Here is a 10,057-nt window from a genome sequence, read left to right as displayed (position 1 = left end):
TTGACAAACCCATGTTGGCTTTTAGTAATGAATTTGTTTGCCTCTAGGTGCTCGCTGATTCGTTGTTTGATTGTCTTTTCCAGAATCTTCCCAGGTATTGAGTTTAGGCTGATAGGTCTGTAATTTCCTGGATCCATTTTTTTCTCCTTTTTTGAAGATGGGAACTACATCAGCTCTTTTCCAGTCCTCTGATAGTTCCCCAGTGCTCCAGGATCTTTGAAAGATATAGTCCAATGATTTTGAGATCACATCCGCCAGTTCCTTGAGAACCTTGGAGCGTAAGCCATCTGCTCCTGGTGATTTGAACTCGTCTAGGCTGGACAGGTGCTCACTTACCATTTTCTTGCCTATCTTAATTTGTGTTTCAAATCTGTTTTTTGCGGTACTGTTTTTAATAGGTTGGGCTGTTTTTTCCCTTTGTGTAATATAAGCTGATGGCTGCAATGCCATTTTTCTTGGCTTCAGGAAGCACCTTCTGAGCGTGAGATTCTCAGGTTTCCTGTAAATTATATCTGCTAAGTGTGGAATCAGCTTTGCCAAGCATACCTGTGCACTTTGCATAGCATGAGCGCCCATGCTAGCTTGCTTTCCCTCTCGCATTCTCATGTGCACAAGTGGCAACAACAGGGCTTTTGTTCCCCTGTCTTGAATGAAGTATCTGGGATCCACAGGGGACCATCAGTTCAGAACAAGGGGTGTCTCATTTCTTCCCCAGAGCGGGTAAAGGTAGATCTGAAAATCACTTTCTAGGACACCCAAGGTTCACCCTCCAGCTTGCTCATGCCTTTCATTCTTGACCTCTGGGGCTCATAGAATAGAGCTCAAGTAGTTTACAGATTCTGCCAATTTTAACCCTTCAGTCTCTTCCCTGATTTTTTCATCCACCCCCCAGTCCTCTTTTGGCTCTGATGGGGACTGGGCCCTGGAAGATTTAAGCTCTTTCCTTTGTAAATGATTGTCTTGTCAACTTGCAGAACATAATCCTGACACTATCCTGACATTGCCAATGTTTCCCTGGTTTCATAAAGACAATGGAAACTGCAACTGGAAAACTCATTATCGGAGTTGGGGGGGGGTTGCTTTGCATATGTTTTGTTTATTCGTTTCTTTGTTTCTTCATACATTTAAAAAAACCTCTATTTTTTGCCCTTGGTATTTGAAAGGTTGACCTAGAGAACGTGATTCATTTGGACCTCGCTGGTTTAAATAGATTAAATAGATTAAATCTGGATCCAGTTCATGTAGGGCTTCTCATTTAATATCACAGCAAGCATATAGCAACATAGTGGAACATTTTTTTTCTTTTTTTCAGCCAGTATTCATGCTAATTTGTCAGTTTTGGATGGAGTATAGAAGATCCCATTTTTGAAGTAGAAAGTACCCTTTACAATGCAAGATTTTCTGTGAACTGGTGCCCTGATGTCCTTAATGGCATCCCCTGAAATAAAGGTGAAGTTGAGATATATTAACAAGACAAATAGGGGTGGTCGTCTTAATATTTTACTCTTTTTTAAATTAAAAACAAGATGGGCATGCAAATATTAAAAGAAAAAGCATGTCCTTCAAAGCAGAATAAAAAGGTATCCATGCGCTTTGTTGTTATTGCTCTATACACTGTCAATCTTCTTTAAGGTTAGCCTCTGTCCATGTGGCTGGGGAGGCCAAGGAGATCAAACCAAAAGAAGCAGCATTATGGCATTGCAGTGGAAGCCCCGCCCCCCTTTTAAATGTACAACACTGCTGTAGTCATTCTAATGAAAGAAGCTGGAACCCGCAAATACCACCATTGTGATAGGGGAGGCAGCAAGGGAGGGGAGGGGCTTAACATCAGCAAGGTGACAGGCACCAGGCTATAACCAACAGTCATCAGAAGGTAAACTGGAAAACTAATAAAAACTAGCAATTAATCCCACATCTACTAAGCAAGGATGATCTAGTTGCTTGGCAGTACTCAGAAGCTTGCTGTTTTATTTTGTTATGCGTTAACTTATACACATTGATGGCTTTTGGTATAGCAACGATAGATAGATAGATAGATAGATAGATAGATAGATAGATAGATAGATAGATAGATAGATAGATAGATAGATAGATAGATATACAGATAGATGAGACAGAAAAGGTTTCTTCTTAATGTTTGCTGAGGTATGTTTGAATAGAAACCACCAACCACCACATCTGTACATAACATAATGCCGTAGCCACAGCTTCCTTGGAAAGGTACTTTCTTGAATAATTTTTAACAGAATTCAAACTGCCAAATGACGCAATGTTCAGATCCCTCAGCACAACAAACACAATTCATCATCTGGTAAGGCAAGATAACAGTAGACATGTCATCCATTTCCTGACATGATGAAATCTGCACCAGGGATTTATTTGCCCTGAAAGACAGATTGCTTGTGAGATCATCACCTATAGCTGCAAAGAGTGATGACCTATTCTGCTCAAAGCTCCAGTACAGACATCTGTGCATGCTTACAATTAGCAAGTAACCATGGTTTCCTCTTATCTGACAAGGAAGAGGAATCCTGTTTTGTTGGTTGCTCAATTTGAATACGTTTGAATTGCCGAAGGATCTACTGTTTTATAGCTCTCGCTGAGCAAAATATGGCTTGTAAAACAATAATGCACAAAACAACCCATTATAAAGAACAGAACTTATATAAGGCATAAGATAATTACAATTTGAAGAGAAACCAAAGGAAAGGGTTGGTGAACAAAATAAAAAGCATTTGTGGAAGAAACCTCAATGTCCACCTCTATAACAGCAGAAAATCATTTTTTCTTGCATTTTCAGACAGAAATCTTTACATTTAGAGCTGTAGAGACTGCAATTGTAGTTATCAAGGTAAACTTGTCTGAATAATGTTGAGCAGAAAACCACTTGTTAAATGACATAATGTCCAGTTTCCATTGTAAAACAACCATGATTCATTAGCTGACAAGAAAAGATAAAGTTAAATATGTCATCAGCTTCCTGACATGATAAAACAGATGTATACTTAGGCCTTACGACTCCATTGAATGTACTGGAACTTTATTCAGATTCCATCATTAAAAATGAATTTATGGTGAGTGGTTAGCTGAGCAAGCATAATTCTTTCTCTTAGCAATGCCAAATTGGCCAGCAAATCTCTAACAAGTCTAAAAACAACTTCAGAAGGATATGATGTGTGGGTTCCCAGACCTTCCGTACACAACCAGTTGCTTTCCAGATATTCCAGGAATTCCCAGCTGAGATTTCTGTCAGTTGTAAACTCAAGACATCTGGGGAGCATCAGCTTAGGGAAGATCTAGACCAGGATTTTCTTATCTTAGCAACTTTAAGATGTTGAACTTTAAGATGTTGGACTTCAACTTCCAAAATTCCCTAGCCGGCTGGAAAATTCTTAAAGTTGGTAACATTGAGGAACCCTGGTGTACACCAACTTAACTTTATAGAAAAATTTTATGGTCAAAAAACAAACAACATATTTAGAGTACTTTATTTATTTTAGCAATATATAAAGCCACCTGACTCCAGTAGTGGTGGTCATGCCACCATTACCCTACACACAGAGCTGTTCTGATTTCTGTGTATAAGCTAGCAAAATGACTCCAAATTACAATAAAGCGAAGTTCAGAAGATAAATAAGCAAATGTATCACTTTGACCTGATCCATGGGCAAAGTAGTTATTTTGTATTTATCTATATGTCTTTATAATGCCAACCTCTTTAAATCCTAATCCTAAAAACCCTGGAAATTATCAAATTAGGAAAAGATTTGCCTGTGGCATATTTAAGGAATGTAGACCCAATGCAAAAAAATTAGGTTTGGAATTCCCACCCCTTAGTTAAGACCTAAATTAACACCGAAGATGGATTCTTATAAAACAAACTGATCATTCAAAATAGAATTCCATTAAATCTGAACTTAATCATATTAAATACAGAGTGTATCTAGAAGGGACACTAGGTCAAAAATTAACACAGTATTAATTCAACAACAACAAATTTCTTCTTCAGAGTGAGGAAGATGTACATTTTTTTTGACAGAGAAAGAAATTAATTTTATTCTAAAATGAGACTTTGTTTTCTTCCCTCCATACTTCTATTGCCTCCATTTCAATGACAAAAAAATCCATCATATGAGAATAATCAAACTTCCTCAAGTAATACATTTTCCCATGTTCTGTTTCCCATCCTTTAGGCCACTTACCATTATCCTAACCTTGCTCCCATTCATAATAAATCTCAAGAATCTTTGTTGAGACACTTCACTTCAGAAGCTTTGTCCAAGTCTACACCCACAGTGTTGACCACTTGCTGGCACTCCTGACAGCCATTCTCCCCCTGGAGGCAGCAAATAGGATTGGGAGGGCAGTATTTGTGTAGTGCTACTCTTGCAGGGATCACTAATAGTGGATCCCTTGAAAAGAAGACCTGGGAAGCCCAGCAGGACACCTCCCAGCCCCACCTAGATCCTAACAGGTGGAAGAGTGGTAGGGAGGGGGTAGCAGTGCAACTGGGCTTTGGCTAGCACTGGATAGGCTGGTTGGAGCCACAGGGCAAGGGCAACTACTAAAATATCCTAGGAGAGGAAGACATTAATGAAGAGTGAGGTTTTACAACTACATGCATCTCCAAGTAACAAAACAACTATAGATACATAGTCTTCAAGCCTGCAGTGACCAGTTCTCTGCAGCTCTCTGTAGTCCAGCCAACTTTTCAAAAGCAGTTTTCCTTGCAGCTCATGTCCCCATCACAGTAACTGATGGTTTTCTGCACACTCCTAGTTATGAATGTGGGCTCTTTTTGGCATTCTGTGTTAAATGGAATCTTTTGCTTTGATATCTTAGATAAGCTAGCTAATGTTTTAGCAAAAAATATCATTATTTATTATTTATTTATTTATTTATTTATTTTATTACATTTCCCGAAGGACTCAGGGCGGTTTACAGGGTGATTAAAAAAACCAAGATACAAAAGTTAAAAACAAATTTAAAATAAATTATATTTGTCCCTGCATAAATAAAACCCCAGTTAAAATAAAAAATAAAATTAATCCTCAGCCTGGGCCAGAGAGCTCGAAGAGCAAAATGTAGTGATGCAGCTTTGCCTTTACAATCAGTTTCAGTTAAGCAGCAAACCTTTCCATGACCCACACAGCCTGTTTCTTTCCACCTCCTCGTCTTATATAACTTTTTATTTTACATATACACAACTGGGTCTATCTTCTCCTCTTTCCCTCCCCTTCTAACTATATGTGAGATTTCTGGATTTTTTTATTAATACTCCTAGATTTGGAAAGCAAAACTCCAGGCAAATTAGAAGATTCTCTATCCTTTGCTCTATCAAAGGGTGGTCTGTATTTATTAGGTAGATTTATATGCTGCCTTTGATTCAGGCACAGTCCAATGCTGGGAAACTGAGATTTCGAGTCCTGATAAGACAGGAGAATGAAGCAAACATGAAGGCAGAGGAGAAAGAAGGAGGGTCAGTGAGGTAGAGGGCAACTTTTTACAAATCCAGATGGTGGTGTAGGAGATGGGTAGCCAGAACAGGAATAACTCAGGGAGGAAGGAATGTGAGGAAGGTTGCATAGGAGATGCCTGCTCTGCTGCACCTAAATGCAGCTAAATATGCTGTGATATGCTGTAAATATGCCCTGGCCACTGCGTAGAGATTCCTTTTCCTTGGTTGAGTTGAATGGCTCTCTATCCACCACTGAGTCAGTGGAAATCAGTACCTTCATGAAATTTGCCACACCCATTACCAACATCTACCACTATTTTCCCACCTCTCTTCTCTGTCCCTATAGTCACTGACTACCTTCCATGGCTGACCAAAATTTTACACACCTTGAGGCTGCCCTTCGATACTGTTGGAATAATGGGGAAATGCTACTTGAATTCCAATCTAGCTAAGCTTGGCTAGCTGGTGGGAAATGAGAGGAAGGAGATGTCATGGGAACAAATGGGGAAAAGACTCTTTTGTTTAGTAAAGGGGGTGTGAAATCTTAGGGACTGTGGTTGTATTGCCATCCATAAACTGGGTGCCCTTACAGCATCTCCATAACCTCTCCCATTGGAAGCATCAGAGTGGGGAACCAGCAGTTGGGTTCTGCTTACCTAAGCGCCAACCATACTCCCATGAAGACAGCACTGGGTAGCAAAATTTTTCTTCAGGAGACTTCATCATTCTCTCTTTGAGGTACTGCTGCCTCCCTTTGCCTTCATGGGAGAAGCCCTTGTATAGCAGCTGTGTGGTCTCTGGGGTTGGGACCCTCATCTCTGGAAGAGGCTCCTGAAGACTCAGCCCAACCTTCTCTTCTGCTGGCTCCTGCCGGTCTTCCTTTTGGGGAGTTCCTTCTCGCTTTCTAGAGCTTGAGTGCTCCTTGGGAAGGTGGATGGCAGGCAGCAAACACTTTTGCCTGGAGATGCCATAATTGGGCAGGCGCTGGGGGTATTTTTGTCCGTATTTTGCCTTCCAGCTGGCCCTGCAGAAAACCTCCTTGTTAACCAGTTCCCTCCAGCCGTCCTGTTCCTGACTAGTTAGTAGGCCCCTCATAGCCTGCAAGAAAAGCCGAGCGCTGGTGCAGGATTCTTGGAGGTGTTTGGTATAACTTATCACTTCCTGCTTCTGGTGTCCAAGGAAACAGGCACAAAAGGGTCTGTGAAGCCAGGCTCAAATTACAGGCCAATGGTTTGCCTCATTTTCCTGCTACTGTTGCTAGGCTATTGTTGCATTAAGGCTGTCTGTGCATGGAAGGAGAGAGATGTCAATGGGCCACTGACAATATGTGCAGGGGTTGTAAACCAAAGTGAAACAACAAAGGAATCTCCTTGAACATTTGTGTCTGTCAATGTGTACACACATATTCTCTCTCTCTCTCTCTCTCTCTCTCTCTCTCTCTCTCTCTCTCTCTCTCTCTCTCTCTCTCTCTCTCTCTCTCTCACACACACACACACACACACACACACACACACACACACACACACACAAAGAGTAAGCAATGGATTTGCCAAATATATATTTTCCTTGGTTTTAAGTTGTATTGGAACTAGCCCAGGGAAAATGTAAATGGTTGTCAGCAGAAGCCGCAAAATGTTGCATTTGCTAACTATCCTGTGTGGAGAGTGTTTTTCTCCCTGAAAGAGCAAAACTGCCTCTTGTTCAGCCTTACAAAACAAGGGCATCTCAACTGTTGTTTTTTTTATTCCACAACCTTTTAAAAAGCAGCTTTTTCAGTCCATCCCCCTTTGTAGTAGCAAAGGTACACCTTCTCCAAGATATGTACCAGCCCACGTCCTAAATCTGGAACTGATAAATCTCTTGTTTGCCTTTTAGTGTGCATTTGAATGGTTGCCTTTTGCAATCATGAATCTGAGTCCAACCAGAATTCAGCCAAGAACATGGGGTAGGGAGTGAGAAGGGGAGAAAGAAGGCTAATGAAAGGAAAGACTCCAGAACAACTATGCACTTTCCTTCTGTAAGGCTTCATCACTCAGTGGAAGACCCACTGCACCCTTTGAGAAATGAGAGTGTTTTGTTTTCAGGAGGTAAACTGTGACTTTAAAAGACTAATACCAAATACCCCCCCCACACACACTCTAGTTTCAAGGAATACATGGTGAGCAAACTAATAAAAATGAGGAGGGAATAATTTGAGCCACAACCTCTAATTAAGTCTTGTGCTTTAGCATGGCATGGCAAACAGAATACCACAGTTTGTGGTAGCTATATATAATTTTCATGTTATATTAGAAAACATGTCATAATGCTAAACCAGGCTAGAGAAAATGAATATTTTTATCCCCCTGCCCCCACTGCTGAAAGTAGGGAAAAATAATTTTTGTCATACGTATTACTTCTACCATAAGATCAATATCTGCCTGAAGGAGACTGCACCACTATTAAGTTAATCTCCTGTTGGACAGCTCTTATTATTAAGATTTTTTCCCCCTAATGTTTAAAGTCTACCTCTTTGTAATTCAGACCTATAGTTTCTTGTCCTATTCCTTGTAACACCTAATTGTTCTACTTCCACATAAAAGCACTTTAGATACACGACAGCTGCCATATCACAAGCTGTCCAGGTTAAATGTACCTAATTCTTTTGGTAATTTTTCATGAGTTATCTGCTCCAGATCCTTTATTGATTACTCACCTCTGTACATACTCCAATATTGTAGAGCAAACATGTCAAACCTGCGACATCACGTGACATCGCGCAACGTATCGGGACTGTTTTGCCATTGCTGGCAATGGGGTGGGTGCAGCTTCCACGTGACGCATCTGGCCTGCGGGTCGGCAGTTTGACACCCCTGTTGTAGAGAGTAAGGAAGATTACCTTGGCAAACATACGCAGGCTCTGTTCCCTAGACATTTGGGACTAAGCATTTTTTTAAGTCCAGAAATATCCAGATACCATCTGGAAGTGGTTCAGGGAGAAACCTCCCAAATTCAGTGAACTATAAGGAGGAGGAGGAAGACAGCATAATCAGACTTGCAAGGTTCTTGTTATTGTAGCCAATCTCAATAAAAGTAGTTATAGACTACCTGTGGAGTTGATTTCTTGGAATAGTCTACCAGGAAGGGTGGAAGAACATTTGTCTTCACCAGTTCTTTGGGTTTAAGCTTTTCCTCCATGATTTCACAGAAAGAGTCTGTGAGATAATTAACTGAAGCTTCAAGTTTTCAGATCCAATTGGTGATTTAAATTCATTCACGATACTGAATATGCTCTACCATCCCTGTTTCATTTGGGTTGCCACTCCCTCCTTGTGTCAATTGTTTTGTTTAAATGTATTTTAAAACAATTCCTTTTGGGGAGAAAATATACAGTGTTTCCCAATAATAAGACCCATCCAGAAAATAAGCCCTAGCCTGATTTTTTTAGCATGCTCCTAATATAAGCCCTACCCCAAAAATTAAACCGGGAGGGTGGCCATGGCCAGCACAGGAGGCAGCAAGCGCACAGGGGCCGACGGTGTCTTTTGATGCCAACAAAAATATTAGACTGGGTCTTATTTCCAGGGAAACAGAGTAGCAAAGTTGAGGGTCTCTGCCCTATCAACTGTTACCATCCTACAATTTATCCAAACAGTGGACTTACAATTTTATTCTTATTGTACTGATGGAATTAATAATTTTAAAAAGAGCCCTTTTATTGCTTTTGTTCCCTTTTTCTAATAAAAGTTCCTTCTGCACTTTAACTTTTTCTCTGTAGATATTAGGTGTTTGTTGGTACACCTCCTAAGCAATTACACCCACCTTCCATTTCTTATTCACATGTCTTTTAATTCGGCTCAGTCTTGAAAATTAGAGATTCCTCTGTAGTGCAGTGCAGGAAATTTTTAAAAGTCTAGATACGAGTCATTACAGGAAGGAACACCATTCTGAGATGAAACAAACAAACAGTGTCGTAACACTCATCCTTATGCATATGTACATAGCTCCCACTAATTCACTAAGGCCTGTTGGAGATACTACAGAATATATACTCTGTATATACTCCCCAGTTTTTTGAAGTCATCCAAAACAAAACAAAACAAATTGGAAGCAAATGATTAGCAGTTGGAGAACAAAAGGAGAGCACCTGTTCTTGATCTAAATAAAGACATTTTTTTCCTGCTCATTCAGGAAATAAGTATCTCCTCTGGCAAACTAATATATTCAAAAGAATTAGATTGCTGTCTTTTGCTTCTGCTTAAGTTTATCTGGTTTGGGGTTTGGGGTATCTGTTACCCTGAAGATGCCACTTCAGTAGTCTACTACTGAAGAAAGAGACCAAGCATAGAAAGCAATGAGAATTTTTAGATTTTGGTTTAATAGACCAGCTCTCATGTAAACCCATTATCATAAATGTATTTGATGCTTGAAGACTTTTATAGAAAATGGTGCCCTTCTGGCTGGAGGAACTGTTGTTTAGGTCTTGGGAAATTTGCTAGAGGCACGCTAGTACATATAGTTATCAGAATAGGACAAGCAATACATTAACATATAACATGATGGTTTTGACTTTGGCTATTTTGTGTGACTTCAACCACTAGGATTTGTATGTCACAATTT

General features: G+C 40.1%; 2 protein-coding genes across 3 annotated transcripts in view; both read right to left on the bottom strand.

Annotated features, from left to right (window-relative positions):
* Positions 1-1,074: 1,074 nt before the first annotated feature.
* Positions 1,075-6,553, bottom strand: LOC308663530 (protein SPMIP1; the record flags this gene model as incomplete). The annotated part of the gene is made up of 2 exons (XM_081320022.1): positions 1,075-1,438; positions 6,115-6,553. 2 exons carry the CDS (start codon positions 6,551-6,553, stop codon positions 1,320-1,322), a joined length of 558 nt encoding a protein of 185 aa, XP_081176148.1. The 3' UTR covers positions 1,075-1,319.
* Positions 6,361-10,057, bottom strand: part of FLNB (filamin B) — a 96,161-nt gene continuing 92,464 nt past the window's right edge. Inside the window, exons 48-49 of one of the 2 annotated variants that reach the window (XM_081320020.1) lie at positions 8,154-8,310; positions 6,361-6,482 (exon numbers count right to left, since the gene is read on the bottom strand). In XM_081320020.1, the coding sequence (XP_081176146.1) occupies positions 8,189-8,310 (122 nt within the window). In that variant the 3' untranslated portion in view covers positions 6,361-6,482; positions 8,154-8,188. Of the gene's footprint in view, positions 6,483-8,153; positions 8,311-9,259; positions 9,385-10,057 lie in introns of those variants that run through there. The other variant, XR_014025427.1, reaches the window with a different exon arrangement.

Source organism: Vipera berus (genome assembly GCF_964194415.1).
Source record: "Vipera berus genome assembly, chromosome: 2".
Classification (NCBI taxonomy): domain Eukaryota; kingdom Metazoa; phylum Chordata; class Lepidosauria; order Squamata; family Viperidae; genus Vipera; species Vipera berus.
Note: the sequence above shows the minus strand (reverse complement) of the source record. Positions and strands in the feature narration are given on the sequence as shown.